The 22,223-nt window shown below is 43.4% G+C and overlaps 1 protein-coding gene across 1 annotated transcript in view; it reads right to left on the minus strand.

The window, feature by feature from the left end:
- rxfp2a (relaxin family peptide receptor 2a) overlaps positions 1-22,223 on the minus strand; it is a 47,674-nt gene that overhangs the window by 1,533 nt on the left and 23,918 nt on the right. The window contains exons 10-17 of the mRNA XM_048237848.1: positions 9,636-9,707; positions 8,512-8,583; positions 8,196-8,267; positions 7,384-7,455; positions 7,055-7,126; positions 6,289-6,518; positions 4,005-4,415; positions 436-654 (exon numbers count right to left, since the gene is read on the minus strand). Of these exons, the coding sequence (XP_048093805.1) occupies positions 436-654; positions 4,005-4,415; positions 6,289-6,518; positions 7,055-7,126; positions 7,384-7,455; positions 8,196-8,267; positions 8,512-8,583; positions 9,636-9,707 (1,220 nt within the window). The remainder of the gene's footprint in view (positions 1-435; positions 655-4,004; positions 4,416-6,288; positions 6,519-7,054; positions 7,127-7,383; positions 7,456-8,195; positions 8,268-8,511; positions 8,584-9,635; positions 9,708-22,223) is intronic.

A 22,223-nucleotide genomic window follows, 5' to 3' on the forward strand; every position in this document is an offset into this window, starting at 1 on the left:
ATACCATCACATTTTATTGGCGTTATGGATGTTAAAAAAACGTAATTTTCCATGGAATTGCCCTGTAATAGACTTCCACAATATGCTTTTGAAAGTTCTTGGTTTTTGTGGCATGCCTACTCATTCACAGATGAAAAAATCCAGAGTATCATACCCTGAAATTCCTTAGTTTGGGAAAATAAATGTGTGCGTCTTTTGTGATCTTGCTCTGCTGGTGATTGCTCTACTTCTAATTTTACATCTATTCAGTCTAATATCCATCCATCAATTCATTCATGCACTCAGTCTGACCTATCCAAACCAACTTCTATTACAAATTGAAAGGTATGCATTAAGCCAGCATTCATCCACCTTTAGAATGAATAGCACAGTCTTGGGATAATGGGCACCATGCTCAGCCCATTAAGCTACAAAACCAATGTTAATGTGGCTTGCCTGGTATCTCCACCTCCAGCAGGGAGAGCACCTTGACCAGGAAGATGGGGATCCAGCAGAGGGCGTCAGAGAACACTATAAAGAAGAAGCGGTTGGCCACGGCCACATCTCTATGGAGACGGCTGCGCAGGTCTGTGGTGTTGATGCCCGTCTGATAGATGGAGTAGAACATGCTGGAGTAAGACATCACAATGATGAGGAAGGCCAGCAGGTTCAGCCCTGTGGAGACAGTAGAAGATGTATGAACACCAAAACACCCCTTCTCCCACATAAATAAGATTAATAAGATTTCATTCTTATGCAGACGATACACAACTATACCTTTCCATAAAACCTGACGAATTAACTCCGTTAGCCAAACTTGACACATGTATAAGAGACATAAAGACATGGATGACAAATAATTTCCTGCTTTTGAACTCCGATAAAACAGAAGTCATGGTTTTAGGTCCTAAAAAGATGAGGGATATCCTATTCTCATCACAGGCTACATTTACTGATCTTTGACTATCCTCATCCACAAGTGTTAAAAATCTAGGAGTTACAATTGACCAAGACCTATCACTAAGTAATCACATAAAACAGATTACCAAAACTTCATTTTATCATTTAAGGAACATTTTAAAGATAAGGAAGTCTTTATACTTACCAGATGCTGAGAAATTAATCCATGCTTTTGTCACCTCAAGGATTGATTATTGCAATGCTCTATACACTGGCTGCAATAACACCTGTCTAAAGAGCTTACAGTTTATACAAAATGCAGCTGCTCGCACACTCACTCATTTCCCCTATCCTGGCATCTCTACACTGGCTGCCTGTTAAAAGTCGCATTGACTTCAAAATATTACTTCTAACATACAAAGCCATTAATGGCCAAGCACTAGAATATATTAAAGATCTCCTAGTCCCATATAACCCACCCAGACCGCTACGATCACAGAATACTGGCCTTCTTGTAATTCCAAGAATCTCAAAAACTACAGTAGGAGGCAGAGCTTTCAGCTATCGCGCACCCCTCCTCTGGAATAATCGTCCTTCCTCAATTTGACTAGCAGACACCCTCCCTATTTTTAAGTCTAGACTTAAAACATACCTCTTTACTGCCACCCATAGTTAGGTATGGTGCGGTGTGGAACTTCACCCACCTCAGGGATTTTTGGAATGGACCACCCTGCTGAGTCCTCGTGTGACTGGCACCCCAGTCGCGCGTGCGATGGTGGTCACTGACCATACCTGCGCTGGTGCCGACTACCCCTCACCATGCCTTAGTTATGCTGCTATAGCATGCTATCATGGACTTTTCATGTGTCACGCCGTACAACCCCCCCCTCTCCTCTCTCCCCTTCTCTCTCTCTCTTGCCTATTCTCACTATGATATTTAAGCAATATAGCACGAGTGAGAGTGGGGTTGGTCATGGATATTCCCACGGGTGTTGTTCGGCCGTAGCCACGAGGCCGGAGGCCGAGTGGCGCAGGCAACAACAGCCGTGGGAATATCCATGACCAATCCCACGATCACGAGTGCTATATTGCTTTTATACAACAATTCTACCACAAACTAAATAATCTGAAAACACCCCATTATTGTTTAAAAATGTTAATTTCGACATCGTTCTTACGCATCAAAAAATAGTTCCCTTTTCAATAGACAGCGTCTTGGTTGCTAGGTAACCAACATTCCAGACCCCTCGTTACGGGTCTTTGTGGTTTACATGTCTTCTTGAAAGAAATGTGGAAATCACATTCATATCTAGGTTTGCTGCATGCATGTTACAAGGACACTGGGCCATGTCATGTAAGGGACATGGTACTGCAAAAAAACGGAAACATAATCTACATTGCAGAGAACCACTCAACTTTATTAATGTATAGTGAATAAATGTTACACTACTGTGCACAGCCTGACTTGACGATGCTAGCACGTTATCAGCGGTTAGCTAATTATGCTAACGTTATCTACAAGTCTCCTCCAAGTGACAATCATATTATACACAATGCTGGCAATGCTGAGAACAATTAGCATCCTCGTTTATCTTACTTACATTGAGTTGACTGTGTGGCTTAATCCACAGATGTGGTGAAGCACTGTTTCGTTATGGTTTGCTAAGGAGTAACCCATTGCTTGAAATAGTGGAGAGCTGGGTGTCAAATCTTCACATTGTGTCGCGGAGTGATTTATTATTACCTGTGCTGAGTCTGAGTTGAAATGTCCAGGGATATTCCAACTCATGAAACGTCTCTCGGCCAATCAGAAACAAATAAATAGTTCCATAGAACCCAATTGTTGTATAAACTGTAACAATATATAGTACCACTGATTATTTTTGACATTAACCATTTTGATTTTCAGTAATACTAACCCACTCTACATCTCTCTTTCTTTCCCCTTACTGTACCTCACTTGTAAGGTATATCATCACCAGTCATCAACCATCCATGTGTTGGCCCTCCTCTCACCCATCTCACCTGAAGTCCCATCCTCGACTACCCTATTACTGTCCCTCTATCTGGATTCCTGGCCCGTACAGCCTAGCGACCCATCACCTGCCTATGCCAATTCTGCCCGGATTCCTGGCCCGTCTGCCGACCCACCACATGCCCCTTGACAACTCCCTTCCCCCGGACAAATCCAATGCTGGACTATTTGAACTTTCTGTCACTAAATCAGGATTAATGAATTATCAAACCAGATCCGTAATCACCCCACCTCTTGTAACTTTCAGCTCAAGTGCTTTTAACACCATGTCTTATTCTCTACACTTGACTATCATATGCATTTGTCATGTATACAGACCTTACTGTCCTGTATTGACCCTAGGCAGATGGGTCAGGCCCTTGAGTCGTGGATCTGCTCGAGGTTTCTTCCTATATGTATCTCCAATTCTAGGGAGTTTTTCCTCGCCCCTAATGGGCCTCTCTCTTTCTTTTCTTTTCTTCCTTTCTTTCCTTTTTCTCTGATTGCCTACATTCTGTAAAGCGCCATGATACGTGTGTAATGTTTTGGCGCTCTATAAGCACAATAAATTAAATTAAATTAAATTAAATACACACACACACACACACACACACACACACACACACACACACACACTATTCTCTATTCCATAGAGTACCATTAGTAAATAAATATGATCCCATTCAGATAGCAACATTATTTGGGGAGCTTTGATGGATAACCTAGTAGCTTAGTGCCAGTTAAAGGACATCATTTTCCAGGACAACACAAATTATTTTCCAGGACATTTTACATTTACTCCTATTTTCCATGAGTTTTTATGACTGGAAAACGATAAACCAAAATGTTTTTTCCAGAACTTGTGAACCCTGAACTTATGAACCCCATAACAAAAAACGAGACAAACACAAACACGAATGAAAGGCCTCTCTCACACACACATACCAACAAAGTTGGAATTAGAATGTTGAAACTATGACGCAAACTTTGGTAGCCTACTCCTTGAAAAGAAATCCTCTCGTAAACACTATAGGAGAGCATAAAAATGATTTCAGTTTGTGACAGCTGAAATCAAGCCCTCTCTTACTCCCATTCAAAAACACTCACTCACCCAAGAATATCCCCGTGGAGTACCCTCTGGCTGTTGGCTTCTCCAGCCTGTCCGAGTGTAGTGGAAAACACACACCGTTGCGACCGTAGTAGTTCCCAAACAGGTCCTCGTTGAGCAGCGGCACCACCGCAATGGTGAAGCCCAGCAGCCAGATGGAGACGATCACCAGGCCCGTCTGCCGCTTGCCCGGCCGCATGTGGCTAAAAGGGAAGACGATGACCAGGAACTTCTCCAGCGTCAGGTAGGTGAGCAGCAAAACGGACACTTCGGTGGACAACATGGCCAGGAAGCCGATGGTGCGGCACTCCACGCTCTCCATCCACAGCAGCGCGTTGCGGTTGTACGCGCCGCGGAACTTGACGTCGTAGACGCCGACGAAGAAGAGGTACACCCCCATCAGGCAGTCAGCACCTGGGGGAATCAAAATGAACTCACACACAAGAAGGGATCAGGGGCACATCCTACTCTAGGAGTTGAGTATGTGTGTCTATCAGAAGACAGTGTTGTATTTTAAAGGTTTGTTTTTGCTCAAGGTTTTGTGTCCTTCCCGGTGCACACAGTACATGTGTATTTATTTACAAGCCAAAGGACAGAAACTGGAAAAGATCATCTCTGAAGAGCCATGTCAACTGGTAGGGGAAAATTACACAATTTCATGCAAATAATAGGCTATTGCATAATGGTTGAAAAGCAATTTGTGATTCTCCAGGTCAGGGGTGAGCAAAGTTGAAAGGCTGGTTCTCCGTAGATGGGTATGGTACAGCTATTCCAAGTTAGTTTACCATCAAAATGACTTTGAAGCTGTTATATAAAAGTAAAAAAAACTTGGGGATTCTTTTAACTGATTCTGAGTTAACATGCAGAACCAGAAAAGAACTGTCCCCCTTTCATGTCGACACTCACACGCTAAGGTAAACAAACATACACGAGTGGGTTTGAGTGTGAATCATCACTGTATTTTCACAGTAAATCATCCAAAATGAGAAGCTCAGCCTGAACAAATGGGATCACACACCATTTCACCGAATATATCTAACCAGGTGAGGTTCCTGCTTCGACATAAAGCTGGTGTAAGTGTTCTCTGTGTTCTGATTTTAATGAAACCTGTTTTTGACAATATGTGGGTTATTAGCCAATGTCTGGCCCCCTTTTGCGTAATAGCATTCTCTTTCAATTAACTCTAATATAGCCTGATCTGTACCGAAACTCCACGTAATAAGTGTAACGGAACAACAGATTCAACTCACTGATGAGATGTCTTGCTGTGAATTTCAAGTAATAATTACGGCACTGCTCACTGTGTTACACTCAGGGCAGAAAAAACAGCTTGCATCACGCACGCCCTCGTCTCAAAACCCATCAGACAGAATAACCGGAGAGGGGTTATTTAACTCAAGGCTCTACCCACCAGGAGCCTGTTTTAAAGGGGATGACAAGTCTGGATCACAAGATTCTAGGCATAGGACACAGGACATAATACTGACACTCAGGAGGGCACTGGCAAGGGCCAGCTGGCACCAGGGGAGAGGCTTTGTGCCGCAGGGCCGCAGCTATGACAAATGCGTTGTCAAGGAGTGGTTAAGCTCTGGTCTGTATTGGCAGCACACTGGTTTACCCAGTAGACAAGAGAGAAACGGTGTGTAAATCCTCAGAACTGGGTCATGGAAGGGTAGATCACAAATGAAATGAAAGAGTGAGTGAGTGAATGAATGAATGAATGAATTAATGAATTAATGAATGGTTAATTCAATTTAGTCACTCTACTGAAGTTGAAAGAGAATTCTTTTGCATTACATATGTTTGTACTCCATAAACACCCATATACACGTGAATATACTTTCTCAATCACTTTCATAGTAGCCCCACAGTTACAGACACAGTCAGATATATATGCAACGTTAATCACATTGCACTGGACACAGTTTGGCAGCATTTCAACAGCATGGTAATTTAGTGTAATTTCCTTTCCATTTCATCTCAAATGGACTTGCTCTTGTGCAGCAAATTCACCTAACCACTGAGCACATTTTCAGAAATACAGCAGGGAGATTTTTTGTTGGATGTTTTAGAAGTACTGACTAGACTGTGTGTGTGTGTGTGTGTGCGTGTGTGTGTGTGTGTGTGTGTGTGTGTGTGTGTGTGTGTGTGTGTGTGTGTGTGTGTGTGTGTGTGCATGTGTGTGTGTGTGTGTGCATGTGTGTGTGTGTGTGTGTGTGTGTTTGTGCGTGTGAGCGTGTGTGTCTGTGTAAACACCCACACATGCAAGAATGCAGTCTGAACTCACAACATAGCACTTTGATGCAGGAAGCGTGCAGGTTGTTCTCTGCCCGTATGAAGGAGCGCATGCCGATGACGAAGAGGTTGCCGAAGCAGGTGATGAAGGCGATCACCCACACAAACACCCGCAGGACGAGGTTGGCCAGCAGGTTCTCAAAGGAGGAGATCCCATCTGTGTTGGGCTTGCACGTCCTCACATGAGGGGCATAGGAGCAATACTGGAAATCTTTGAAGTATCTGAGAAACAAAGAGCAAACCCAACAGAAAAAAGAAAAGAGGACTATGTGTGAATTTGTAAGACATAAAGTATAGAAAGTTAAGGACACTTGGAGCTTGATATGAGGTAAAAAGGAGGGCAGCCGTGGCCCACTGGTTAGCACCCTGGACTTGTAACCGGAGGGTTGCCGGTTCGAGCCCCGACCAGTGGGCCGCGGCTGAAGTGCCCTTGAGCAAGGCACCTATGTGTTTCACTAATTCACCGATTGGGTTAAATGCAGAGACCAGATTTCCCTCACGGGATCAAAAAAGTATATATACTTATACTTACTATACTTAAAAAGAAAAACAATAAAGTTGGAAAGGTAAAAAGCCAGCATATAAACCCAGAAACTTAAAAAAACAAGCACATGAAGATTTTTACATATTGCTTGAAGGGAAATTAGACAAAACGATACTGTTTATAAATTGGATTCCAATTTGAGAGTTTGCCTAGATTTCCAAAATATGAAGAAGTTGGTATATGTAAATGTCTTGGATAGATGACAAACACATACATGTGGGAAAGATTTTTCATGGGAAGGAACATCTTAGTGTGGATATCTGGAATCTCAATGCCCTCCAGGCCTCTAAACACATGGAGAGATGCCACAATGAAGAACAACAATATACTGTAATGGGAAACAGAACCCTATCAGTTCATCAGAAACAATAAATATATATTATACTATACTATTATACACTTGCATATAATGCATTGTTTCTGTACATTATAACTGATAATGCTGTATGTAGGTCTAGACTTAAATCACTTAAATCATCAAACACATTTGAATTATGTTATCTATAGTTTGTAATCAATCAACAGTCTAAATGTGTAACTCACAGGGATTCAAGCTGTATCAGATGATCAAAGTGACCTTCGTGGATGTGAAGCAGTGGATTGTAGGAGATATTTCTGAGGCAAAGGAATGAGAGTTCACACAAGAGTTAACATGAAACAACTTCTTAACCCTCATGTTATCCTTGGGGTCAATTTGACCCCAAGCAACGTTTAACATCATAAAATATATGGTTCACTTTTTTTTTTTTTGTTTCATGACTTTTCCTCAATTGAAGGGTACAACAGAGTTAGCATGAAATTTGTACAATAATTTGTTTTCAATGTCCTGTACAAATATTTTGTACATTGATGTTCTTTGGGGTCAGTTTGACCCCAGCTGTATGAAACATAGGATGAATATTTGACACATTATGGATATTATTATTTGAATAGTATGAGAACATATTGTTATCATCATTATTACATATACAAGTACATATTTCATATACGTCATTTTGGCAGGACTATATAAGTCAAAAGGGGAAGCAACAGCAAGCCTTTGGGCTGCTGACACTGGATGGGCAATATTGCCAGCCAGGGTTCCAAGGTTCATAAAGGGGTGTGGGGGGGGTGGGATTGTTTTGTAGGGCTTTTGATGGTGGTTATTACACTCTTGTTAAGTATCTGTCACAAAAAAACTGGGTAACAATATGAATTATAATCATTTTCTGAGGGTTTATTTAGGTGAGGTCAAATTGACCCCAAGGATAAAGAGTGTCGGTAAGATTTGAGGATAACACAAGGGTTAAGGAAACAGTGCGTAATGATATATATCATTGCTCATTGCTAAGTGAACTGTTGAAAACCAAACTCACAGCTTGAGAAGAGAATTCAAACTCTTAAAAGTGATGTTGGACAGCTCCAAAATCCTATTACAAGACAAGTCCCTGATAGTAAAAGAACAGGTAAGCAGAATGAATTTCTGAATGTTAAATCATGTTAAATTATTCTGTTTCAACTTAATCATTCATTCACATCAAAATCTTTGTGTTTGAAGAACTCATTTGCACTTGAATACAGCACACAGCAAGGTCATTTTACAAGTGATGGATATCTGGAGCCCCTTATAATAAAACATTTGAAGGCCACCAGAAGTTTGTCAAGCCTTTTTGTCAGTTATTTCATACTCACAGTTCTACTAACTCTGAGAGTGACTGAAAGGAATTTTCAGGAACCGTCTTGATCATATTGTCACGGAACGTTCTGGTGAGGTGAAGATAACAAGATATTTGTTGTTTTCAATCGTCCTCTTATTACTGAAGAGCATGAAATGGATTCTGATGAACAAACAATTTGAGACATTGTAATGACCTAATCATATTATGTCAGTGTTTCCCACAGAATTTAATTCTATATGTGGTGGCAGGTTTCAAGAATTAACTTGAATGCAACCGTTTTAAACAAATTAGCACAGCGTGCTATGATGCTAACCAGATTTAAGCACAATTTACCTGGAAAAATCATTGTGTGGTGGTCAATGTTGATATTGTAGTCGGCCGCCACAAATAAGTCAATGTATGGGAAACACTGTATGTTATTTTAATGACCTTTGATTCATGGCAGACATCTTGTTCAATACTTATTCAATGTTTTAAAGCTACGACACATTGATCATTATCCGCTACAAGTCAGATACAGAACAGACACATACACACACACACACATGTACACCACACATACACACCACACAACAACAGCAGCAGCATCTTTGTTCTACTCAGTCTGTCACCTTGCAGCAGACAGTATTGAACCATAATAGTCATTACACCTTAACACTGCAGAGTGACACAAAGAGTTCCATATTACATCCCTCTGTCTGTCTGCACAAAAACACGGCACAAGGTGAGAATGGATTCGGTGAGGATTCTGCTTTTTTGATGACCAAATGAGCTCGAAACCTCTCTTTCCTGAGTTTACCAGGAGAGAGGACTGACTGAAGGATGCTACTGGTCACTCACAATAATATGAACATGAAGTCACCAAAACACACCATGAACTGTCTATATACACATTTGTTAAAAACCATAGAAACATCATGGCGGCACCATATCTGAACACATAATGAATGAGTTATAATCACGTTTGAAATAATATTTAATCAACTAAAGACACACAAACGCACTCACAAGCACACACACACACACACACACACACACTCACACAAACACTGCAACTGCACACTCATTCACACACATATTGTACGAGGTGAAATGCTGCACAAGATTAGCACAGATCACAATCTAAGCCGTACTCACAGGGCTGTGAGCTCACTGCAGTCCCTCAGGGTGACAGAAGTGATCGTGTCCAGGTGGTTTTCAGCCAAATCCCTTATAAGGAGAAACACACAATGGAAACAGTGTTGAATAAGCATCTCAAACACACACATCAACATACTGTGGTCACTATTTGCACTACCTGGACTAAGAGGTCTTATATTTCACATTGGTATCAATTTAATGGTGCAAACTGGATATTATTAACCAATTAATTATTTGACCAAAACTTAACCTAGCCTATGTAGTGCAACTTGCAAACACATAGTCGCTTAAAGCACGTCTGACAATTTTAGGGATTTTGAAAGGGCAACCCTATAAAATCCTCATAATGAAATGGGTAGGAGCCAACCCATTAACACTAGATGCCTAGTGGGTGCCACCACCATGATGAAAAGTCAGCGCACCACAGCACAGAGAGCCAAACAAACAGATGTTTTTTTGCCATCTGTTATTGGCTACTAATGCATGCTGACACTTGGTGACATTTAGAAAAGGCCCTTGCAAGGCTGCATAGTGAACCACAGCTCCAGCAACTTTCTCCCACCATTTAATGCTTATTTCCATAAAAGAAGCCAATAATCCCTGAGACAGCAGACTTAATGGCCGAGGTGCTGAATGTGTCAGTTTGATGGAAAGATAAAGAGAGGCAAATAAGAGGGCGAGAGAGAAAGTGGTGTCAGGTGTGCTGTGAACTCGCTCTTTTAATATCTATGGTACGCATATTGACTGAGCTGTCAGTCTCTCTCAACTACTATCACCCAACTTCACTTCACTGCCTTTTAAAAAAAAACGCTGTAGTGGAATGGGGATTGTACCTGGCACCTTATTACCATGTGTAAAGGTCAACTCAAGCTCTTTGCCCGGTACTCAGTGAGATTCAATAGTCTTCAAAAAAAGCTTCCAAGAAAATATATTCCAATGCTGCTCTTTCCTGACCATTCCATTGGTTAGTTCCATGAGGAAAAAGTGCCATTTTGCATCTCTCTGAATCTCTCTCTGAATGAGATAACTTTGATGCTTTCATCAGAACTAGCTCTGTGCTTGGCAATTAGTGAGCTTAAAGGTGTACAGTAATTTCCTGTGTATTAGCCACATTGTGCATACCGCAGTAGAGTGACTAAATTGCAACCGCAGGACAGTGTTTTATGCTAATTTAATAAAAAAAAAAAAAAAAAACCCATGTATTAACCGCTCCCGTGTATCAACTACAGTGCCCCATAGCCGAATGAATCAGAATCAGATTGTGCTTTAATCATAAAGAAAACTGAAAAAAATGAATGCATTCCCATGTATAGCCCACCCCTGTGTATTAACCTAATACCTGAAGACATTTAGTGAAATATAAACCTTGGTTAATAGGTGGAAAACTAGATGTACCGCATAGCGGTACAAAATATGACCGCCGCTCAGTCCTGTCCAGCTGTTCCGCGAAAATAAATCACACTTCAATTTGTCTCCATATTTTACTCCATCCCCCACTCTTGAAACTTTTGTGTATGCTTGTTTGGCATGCCTGAGTGTGTGTGTGCGGCTGCACAGAAAGTAGCCTACTGGTGCTGAAAAGGTGAATAGATTGTAGAATAGCCAAAGAAGATGTAGCATTGTTATAAAACCTTTAAAATCTCTAAACAATCACAAGTAGGGCAGTTCATCACAGTTCATCCATTGCAACTGGATTGATGAAAGGTCACTTACACCTGTAGGCTACATTGTATTTGGGAAAAGCAAAAGGTATCAGCATAATGTTATTTATTTATTTATTTATTTATTTTTTTATGTATTTTTAAACAAAAACATCTCTGTCAGTTCCATGCCGTTTTCAACAGCTATCAAAACAAAGGTCATTTTGGATGGATGGATTTTTTGTGAATGTTTCTTCTTCTACATAAGATTTTAGTCATCTTTAGTTCATGTAATAGGCTACTTTATTGTCAATGCACAAATTAAGTAACAGTAGTCTGAAACGTTATTGTTAATGCACAAATTAAGTAACAGTAGCCTAGTCTGAAACGAAATGCTGTTTTACATCTAACCAGTGGTGCAAATAACTGACATGTCCAAATGGGCCTTGATGAAATGCGTCGCTAGACTGTTCATACACATTTTATCGGGCCAAAGTTGAAGAGCTTTTGTCCGTTATTGTTAGTGCAAATATAGGCTGATTCATGTTCCCTTGCATTGTTTTAACTGAGGTCCATGGCTAGTCTGGCTTTCATCAGACCAAGCTCAATCTTTTAAGAAATCAAAAAATAAATAGCGGGCAGATCAGGCTGGGTTCACCCAGCCTAGTCCATAGGCACCCGATATTGTTTAATTTTCCGATTGAGATATACACGCTCTGGCTATTCTAAATGCAAAAATGCATCAGGGAGTTATGACAAAACGGTAACTAACAAACTAGATCCTAATAGAAAGCTGTTAGCTTCCCTAAGCTACAGGTAGGATTATAAGGTAGGCCTATTTACAACATAAATTGTCAATAGGCTATGCTGGTGTAACCGAGCTTTAGCACTTATTACTATATTATAATAATTCGTTTGTCAGAAGTTGTTGAGAACAGTTTACTGCACTTAGTCATCATCTGTAACACAGTATCCAGAATAGCGCTCTCTACCGCGAGAGCAGGAATATATCATTTCACTACGGAAAGCCCCGAGGGGATAATACATTCATTATGATACCAGCCTGTTACATTCGTCCCCCCCTCCAAGAGTAAACGTCCTCGTTTACAAAAGAACAACCACTAACAGTGTAGGTATAAAGCAACTCCACATAGAAAACACCCATGCAGAGAATATTCCAGGTAATCCCTGAAAATGTAAACAGCATACTAATCAACATATAGGTCAGATATGCAGTAGGTACAGTATGCATCCAGACATGGTATTGTATTCCACACACACTTAACCAAAACAACAAGATATGTCCCCATGTTTTTTGTCTCTTTTTTTTTTTTTTTTACAATCTCAACGGAAAGTAAAACACCGTCGACCAGAACTGCAATTCACACACACTCAGTAGACAACAAAATCACTGAAATGTCCAGGGGCCTTTAGTGATCTCCCTTGCCGACTCCTGGTAGGGCCTGGCGGTGCAGTGTGCTCTGCCGAAACACGGCCCCTCAGCTGCATCAGACAGTCCATCGTGATCCCGGCCCAAAAACACAATCCCAGAAGAACAAGGGACCGGGGCAAAGGAGGACTGGACTTTCTGGGCTGTTCAGGCAGGTGAACTGGCAGTGTATAAGGCCTCAATCTGTCATAATGCACCACCTGCTGTCGCTCATCACAGTCCAAGGGGTTGATGATACGGTAGGTGAGGCCCGGTACATCGCCTGAGTCCAATACCTGCAAGACCTGATAGGGCCCTTTCCAGTGTGGGGCTAATTTCATGCGGCTTTCAACTGGGTTGTTAAGCCACACCATTGCACCCACCTTGTAAGGTTTGTGTCGGGCTCTCTCGTCATGATAAAGCTTCTGCCGCTCATGAGCATCCTCATTACTCATTCTGGCTCTGCTGAAGGCAGACTCCAGTTTGTCTCGCAATGAGGAGACAAACTCACTGTGAGATCCAGGTGCCAGCGACGCCAAGGCACGAGTAGGTATCAGAATGTCAACCGGAACCCTCGCCTCACGTCCGTGGGCAAGGAAGTAGGGAGTGAAACGTGTGCTGGCATGCACTGAGGTATTGTAAGCGAAGGACACTTGCTTCACATATTCATCCCATTCACCCCCACACTCCAGTAAAGTTTTAGCCAGCTGGTCAATTAAGGTCCTGTTAAAACGCTCAACCATTCCATCTGATTTTGGATTGTAGGGAGTGGTGCGTGTTTTTGTGATTCCCAGCAGCTGACAGAGGTTCTGTATCACCTCTGCTTCAAACTGACGCCCCTGATCACTGTGCAAGCGCTCCGGTACACCGTGCACTAACACATAATCCTCAAAGAGGCATCGCGCTACTGTTTGTGCTGTCTGGTTTTGCAGAGGATATAAATTAACAAATTTTGTGAAATAATCTTCAACTACCAGCACGTACCGGTTCCCTTTGGTTGTCAATGGCAACTCAACAATGTCAGCCGCCACTCTCTCAAATGGACGAGTTGCACAAGAGCCCCCCATTGGTGCACGATGTGGTGGCACTGGGGACCGGCGTGTCTGACACGCTTTGCACTGTTCACACCAGTTCTTGATGTCTTTGAACATGGAGGGCCAGAAACAGATCTGGCGTGCATGCTCCCACACACGCTCAGCTGAGAAATGGGCAGAGGCCGGGCCACCATGTAGTCGCTGCAGGATATCAGGTATGAGAGCAGAGGGGACCACAATTTGATTTAGTCTGTCACCGGTGAGGGACGAGACAACAGACCGACATAATAGTCCATCTTGCATAATTAGTCGATCAAATTCTGTCCACAGCTTCCTCAAACTGTAAGAGGCGCCCCTCAGTCGTGGTCGAGACGGCCTCCGGGATATCTCCATCCAGCCGAGAACAACTCCAATGACCACATCTGCCTCCTGTTGCGCTTTAATGTCTGCCACATCATGTCCCAGGGTGGACAGCGATGGTAGGATGCCTGTTCCTACCGCCCTTGGCGCATCCGCTGTGAGTGCCTGTGATGACAGGCAGACCCCTGTGTCAGGTTGCAGATTAGTTGGGTCTGGAGGCATTGGGTGTATAGCGTTTACTCTCACCATGTTGTCTGAGTAGCTTGCTATGCTGTCAGCCAGGCTGTCCCTCTCCGGCCGCCGGGAGAGAGCGTCTGCATTCATATGACGTTGACCGTCTTTGTACACAATGTCCCAATTGAGTGGGTCCAGCTCCAAAATCCATCTACCTCGCCTGCCTGTTGGGTCATTATCGAGAGCCATGCGTCTGAGCCCCAACAGAGGGCGGTGGTCTGTGACAATGGTAAAGGACGTAAGGCCAATGTAATGCCTGAACTCACGCACAGCCCACACAACTGCCCACAGTTCACGGTCAAATGTGGACCAGCGACGCTGTGTCTGATTTAATGTTTGGCTAGCGTACGCCACCACATGCTCCACCCCTTCTTTAACTTGGGCTAAAACGGCACCAACAGCCTCCTTTGAGGCGTCTGTGAACACTTTAAAGGGCACATTGAAGTCCGGTAGGGCCACAATGGGAGCAGAGGACAGCGAATTTTTCAGATAGTTAAATGATGTTTCACAGTCCACAGTCCACTCAAAAGGTACATTTTTACCCATCAGACGATTCAGAGGGGTGGCATGTTTGGCAAAATTGTGTACAAAGCGCCTGTAATATGAGCATAAGCCCACAAAGGCTCTGATTTCAGATGGAGACTGAGGAGTTGGCCATTTTCTGACTTTATCAGTGTTCTTTGGATCAGGCTGTAGACCATGTTGAGAAATTGTATGTCCCAAAAACAGCACATGATTCAGGGCAAGGTGACACTTTGAGGGGTTTAATTTTAATCCGGCGGTCTTAATTCTTGAAAATACCTCGCCGAGGCTGGAAAGATGTTCCTCAAAAGTGGCACTGTAAAGAAGGACATCGTCCAGGTACACCATACAGATGTTCCAAGGCAGACCCCTGAGGACAAGCTCCATCATTCTTTGAAATGTTGCGGGCGAGTTTGAAAGACCCATGGGCATAGATCGCCACTGATAGAGGCCTCGCCCGGTGGTAAACGCAGTTTTTTCTCGATCCTCTTCCGCAACTTCAATTTGCCAAAATCCATTCGAAAAGTCTAATGTGCTGAACCACACAGCACCTGCCAGTGCATCCAGTGTGTCATCTACCCGTGGCAGAGGATGACAGTCTTTCACGGTCACACTGTTGAGGTTTTTCTGTAGTCAACGCGAAAAATCTCCATTGACCATTCTTTTTCTTTACTAAAACAACTGGAGAGGCCCAGGGGCTGCAGCTCTCTTCAATGACACCATCTGCGAGCAGCTCTCCCACCTGTTTCTCAATCTCAGCTTTTTTTTTCAGGGGATGTTGGTATGCACGCTGTTTGAGTGGAGGATGGTTTCCTGTGTGAATGCGGTGTTTCACCTGTGTGCATTTACCAGTGTTCCTATTTGTGGTGCTGAAAACGTCCTTGTGCTGCTGCAGCAACTCTGAGAGTGCTGCCTTCTGTGCTTCTGAGATGGGGGACTCGTCCAATGACACAGACGGCAAAACACAGGAAGACAGAGGGGGTGTATCAGCCGTCACTGCAGCCACCTTGTGTGGCAATGAATTTAAGTCAGCCTCACTCACAGAGTAGAATTCCCCTAAATGAGTGCCCTGCCGTAAAAACAACATCATTTTTTAGTAGGGTTTAGAACCCCGAGCACATGTCAGTCCATTCTTCACTGAGGTGACTGTGTGAGCCACTACTAGATTCGAAGTGTCAGGGATATTAGGCTCTAGATAGCCAACAAAGTCACATGAATTGGCACCAGATAAGGTAGGTGGATGGACATTAACAGGTACAATGATCTCACTGAGAGGGGGGAAGGCCATGGTGTTGGCAATAGACACATTACAGCACACACAGGGGTTAGGTCTCTTCCCTGAGTAGAGGGATGGTAGTGTCCCATAGTTGTAATCTGGCATGTGCAACGTCCAAAAGGGCATGGTTCTTCAGCAAAAAGTCCCAGCCCAATAACACTGCTTGCGTAGTTTCCCTCAACACATGGAAAGTGTGTTGCCATGAGTCTGTGCCTAGACATAAAACAACAGAAATTGTGCCCAAGCGTGTCTAACATTTGTCCATTCACTGCGGGCAGTTACATTTTTTTTCCTTAAGGGGCGGATACGGAGTGCAGGGACAGACATGCGGAACTCAGCACTAATAAGAGATACGCTTGATCCTGAATCTAGTAGCACAGGAACCACTGTGCCCTCAATCACACCTTTGACATAAGAAACAGGCATCTCGCTTTCAGTGTTGTTCCCAGACACATTCATAACTGAGTCATTGTCACCTGTGTCAGTCTGTGGGCCCAAAGAGAGAGCAGCTGGCGTTTGGGCCGCAACATCAGCTACATCCCGTTTCCCTGTCGGCTGAGCTGGCGCTCGTTGTGAGGCGAGAAAAAACGCACTCCCCGTCTCCTGGGTGTCTCCTCCTCATAGTGGGTGCGATGGCCTGGGCTGGGGCTGCGCCTCCCCGGTGACCAGGCAGGACCAGGACTCCCGTGGCTGCGGGACGCCATGAACGGCCTCCGGTCTCCCCCAGGTGACGGGAATCTCCTATCCGGCGAACGGCCTCGCTGTGGCTCACGGGAGGTCCGCGACTGGCATCCAGAACCTCCACAGGTGCAATAGCATGGGCTCCTCCCTGATGGAGGAGAGCTGCGCCATCCACCTGCACTCGTCCGCAGTCGAAGATTTTCCTCGGCCATCATTTTCATCTCTACTCGCATATTCCTCAACTCTTCGGCAAGGCTATGTACTGTTTTGTGTAAACTCCCATAATCAGTCAGTGAGTGAACAGAGGCTACAGGACCCCCAACAGCGGCGGTAAAGCCAGCCGTGCCACTAGTACTCGCATAGTCCAATTTAACAGCCTCTCTAGCATTTTCACACCTCTCAGCGATCACCAATGCCTCCTCCATGTAGGTTGCCCCTTGTTCGTGACACTTTACTCTCAGCTCAGGATCCAGACCAGCAAGGAAGCGGGCTAAACTTCTCCTCTTTAAGTAGCATTTTTCCCATAGTCAGGGAATGCCTCTAGCACAAGTCTGTTGATATCAGCAGCATAAACAACAAGGCTCTCATGTGGAGCGCGAGGGCGGGTAGAGAGATTTGCTTTGAAACGGTCCAAAAACTGTTTGCGACCAAAGGCTTCTTTAAGTCTCTCTTTAACAGTCTTATAATCAGCCTGGACTGTAGCAGGAAGGCTATCCCACAACAGGAATGCTGCTTTGCTCAAACGAGTTGGTAGAATTCTCACCAGTTCATAATGATACTCTCTTCCCTCGTCCCCCTCCACGAGAGCGCGGACTGCCACTTCAAATTGACGTGCCCAACAGAGAAAACTTTGTTTGTCATCCTCCCCAGAAAACGCAGGTGGAAGGTCAATCTTCACCCTGGCGGCCTGATAATCTTTGTCCCGCCGAGTGTTAAACAGCAACGAATCTTCCTCCTCTTTGCACCACATGTTGAAAAAGTTTCTCTCCTTGCCTTCGTATTCTATTAGCCTAGGAACCGGTGAAGCTAGGCAACAATGGCCAAACTAGCTAGCCTAACGTTAACAAGACATTCACTACACACTAACAAAAGAAAACGACTACAGTAAACAAAACTCGAACGTCACAAACGTAAAACCGCTGTCACCAATGTAACCGAGCTTTAGCACTTATTACTATATTATAATAATTCGTTAGTCAGAAGTTGTTGAGAACAGTTTACTGCACTTAGTCATCATCTGTAACACAGTATCCAGAATAGCGCTCTCTACCGCGAGAGCAGGAATATATCATTTCACTACGGAAAGCCCCGAGGGGATAATACATTCATTATGATACCAGTCTGTTACACTGGCGACACAAATAAAATCTCCTTTGGAAACCAATGACTTACGCCTTACAGTATCAAGCGGACTTAAACTGTCATATCGTGGCGAAAAGTTGTAATAACATTCACGCAGCTCCATGAGTCAAGGAAAGCGCGAATGAAGTAGCCACTTCTAAATGGGACCCACTACACAGTAGCTTAAGGTGTTTTGCTAAAGCAGCCATAATGAAATGAAGGTGTCATTGTTTGGATACTTCACACACACACGTGCTTTTTTTAATTTCACAGACTACAACTACCAAGCTGTAATCAAAGCACATCGATTCCCTCTCACACCCTGCCGCGACTTTAAAACAAAATAAACAGGCGCCTCAGTCTCAGGCATGTATAGGCAAAACTGTATCAGACCGGTGTAACGTTGGTAAATCTTCCATTGCACAGAATGATTTTGTAGCACGTGCAATAAATGACAGTCGAAAGATACAAACAGTGCTGCTATACATTTGCTTGGTATAACCGCATTTATAGTTTTCTACAAATGCAATAAATCAAATGCCTCCATCACTTAACCAACGCTAACGTAACATTACCTAGGTCCTTATTGATATTACAAGATTAACGTACCTGCAGTAAAAACTAAGCATGTCCGATAAACATCCTCAGATTTATTTCGGCTTCAAGAAGAAATGGGAATTACACTTCATGTGAACATCGTCCTATCCTTATTAGATGTTCGCTGGTAAATTACAGTCCTTGTATGAAGCGTCCATTGTTTTTTCCAACCCACTTTTAACTTCCAACAAAATTACGTCTCACTGCAACGAAGTAGTGGACAAACGACTACTTCTCGCCAATACTGAAAATGCAGCCATGATGATGATGATGAATATTTATTTTGGCTTTCTTTTAATCCTACTGAATTTGTAATTATGTATCGGCCGTTCTAATACAGATAGTATGTGGGTGCCTGTGTGTGTGTGCATGTGTATATGTGTGCACCGCCATTTACAGGCCAATGAGTGTACAGTCACTAAATGTACACATGACCTAATTTTTTAGACCCCCATGGATGAAATTCTATTTAAACTTGGCATACCCCTCGAGAATGCCAGGTCAATCATACACATAAAATTTGGTGCAGTTCTGAACATCTTAACTGAAGATAGGGGCGATTAAAGCAGAATAATATTGCATTTTCATTTTTACGGGGGTGGGGGTGCAAATCACAAATGAGTGATTATGAGCCAGGTTGATGTGGGCCCTTGAGACCAACATACCATAAAAAGATTCTTCATCCTCAGTGCCACGGTTCAGGTAGTTATTTAGGAAAAACTTTTTTTTTTTGCGGTTCAGGGGCCCAGCACGGGGTTGGTGGTGGTCCCCGGGACGAAATGAAATTTTTCATTAAAAAGTCTAGTGGGGGCTATATACCCACCAAATTTCATGTACCCCAGTGGTTCGGTGTCCCGGTATCAATGACCAAAAATTCAGGGAGTAGATGACGGAAAAATTCTTGAATTGTGTGCATGTGTGCGTGTACAAATTTATGTTTATGTGTGTGGGTGTGTGTGTGTGTGTGTGTATGTGCGTGCGTTTGTGTGTTTGCCTGCGTATGTGTGTTTGTGCATGTGCATGCATGCGTACATATGTCTACTGTGTGAGTATGTGTCATAACGATATGATTACTGTAAATGTATGTGTGTGCGTGTGTATCTGTTTATGCACATGTGTGCACATGGAATGGGTTAACATGACCCCTGGAGGTAAACATATGGAAAAAATTGGTCATTCTAGGCCCTACAGTTCTCAAGATATTCACAGAGAACTGTGTCTGCCCTACCCTCCTTTCAGGGGGTCCAGTCCAGCGGGGGCTACAGATCAAAACGAAGAATGACGGTTCCATGCTATCCATGTGGGGGTACATGCCCACCAAGTTTTGTGTACCCCGGTCTTTCAGTGTCCCGGGAATCCTTGTTGGTGTACGTCACTAAATGTACACATAAATTATTTTATTGTAAGGCCCCCCATGAATGAAAGTACACAAAACTTGGCATGCATTCGGAGGGTGTCATAATGATCCTACACTTTTAATTTCGTGCAGTTTTGACCTTGTCAGCCAGAGATATTGTGATGAAAACACCTAATTTTTTGCTTTTTCATTTTTAACTAGGTGGCGCTATACATGAAATAAGTGGTAATGGGATGGGTTGACATGCCCCCTTAAGACCAACATACATAAAAAAAGGTGGACCTCCTAGGCCCTACGGTTCTCGAGATATTCACAGAAAACTGTCTCCGGCCACCTACAGGCCAGTTGGTGTATAGTAACATAAATTAATTTATTGTGTGGCCCCCATGAACGGAATTCCACAAAACTTGGCGTGCATACAGAGGGTGTCATAATGATCCTACACTTCCAATTTCGTGCAGTTTTGACTATGTTAGGTCACAGATACCTTCAATTACAACACCTCATTTTTACTTTTTTGTGTTTAACTAGGTGGCGCTATACATGAAATGAGTGGTTATGGAATGGGTTGACATGGCCCCTTGAGATCAACATACAAAAAAAAAAAATGGTCCTCCTAAACCCTACGGTTTTCGAGATATTCACAGAAAACTGTGTCTGCCCCTACCCTCCTTTCGGGGGTCCAGTCCAGCGGGGGTCTACAGATCAAAACGAAAACGATGGTTCCATGCTATCCATGTGGGGTTACATGCCCACCAAGTTTTACCCCCGGTCTTTCAGTGTCCCAGGAATCATTGACGGAAATTTGGGTACGCGAAAAAAGAAAAAAGAAAAAAATCTGACTAAACCTATATGACCGCCGCTTCGCTGCGCGGCGGTCATAATTACGGTAGTCTTCAATAGTCACATGTCAGTGCTGTTCTTCAATGATCATTCAACTGGTCAACTCCATGACAGGAAAAAAAGATTGTGATCATGCCTCGTCTGCCCATCTCTTTCTGAGTGAGCGGATTTCTCACACAGGACTGTGCTGCAACCGTCTGGAAAAGTCAGGCTGTCGAAAAGTCAAGATGACCAGACAGAGTCGAGAAAGGCCTTATTCCTCATCAGCCTCCCCCAAAATCCCCAAACCTCCTAGGAAGCCACTGCAGATACAACCCCAAAACAGAAAAAGTTGGGACATTGTGTAAAATGTGAATAAAAACAGAATGCAATAATCTGCAAATCTCTTAAACTCATATTTAGTTGCACAAAGGACAGAAACAACATATCTAATGTTGAAAATTACAAATTTGACAATTTCATGGAAAATATATGTTAGTTCTGAATTTGATACCAGCAACATGTTTCAAAAAAAGTTGGGACTGGGGTAACAAAATGCAGGAAAAGTTTTGTAATGATAATTTTGTGTATTTGTGATAAAGTTGTGTAAGGCCTACTGGTTGGTAGCCTAGAAATCTAGACGCGCCCCTAGCGGCAGCAAATTACATTTGCTTCCAGGGCTAGTCTAGCAACTCTGCGTTGGCTTGTGAGCTCCAGAAATCGAAACTTAATCAGGCCAATGAAATCGTGTATAGAGTCGTTAGGTGGGCTTAACATAATGATTGATGGCAGAATTGCAACGGTTTGGCTTGAATTCCCTGCAACTTGAAAACAAATAAGATGGATGTTGCTGCTGGCGAACAGTGTGACACAAGTTAAGCTTTTATTAAGTTGGCAAATGTTTGAACTAGCCAACTAGCTCCGCTGGTGGGAAACGCATGGGACTCATAGCGCTGCCGCTGTCCTATTGCGTGCAGAGGGAATTTGAAAGACAACTGATTATCCGCCCCTCGGACTGAGCACTGCGAACGGTGAGTGCCCAGACCCTACATTTTAATGTGGGTCTGGCTCGTCAGGCTAACTGGTTGGGGCTTCGGGCTTGTAACCGAAGGGTTGGCGGTTGGTGGGTTGCAAGCAGAGTGATGGGTCGCAGGTAGAGGCAGAGCTAATAAATAACCTGTCTGATTGAAAGGCGTGGCCAATGTTTCCTCCGAACTTTCGTTTGGCGCCATTGCTTTAGTTCACATTCCGTAATTTGCAAACAGATATAATAGCATAATAGAAAAGCATGT

The sequence above is a fragment of the Alosa alosa genome, chromosome 2, assembly GCF_017589495.1.
Source record: "Alosa alosa isolate M-15738 ecotype Scorff River chromosome 2, AALO_Geno_1.1, whole genome shotgun sequence".
Lineage (NCBI taxonomy): Eukaryota > Metazoa > Chordata > Actinopteri > Clupeiformes > Clupeidae > Alosa > Alosa alosa.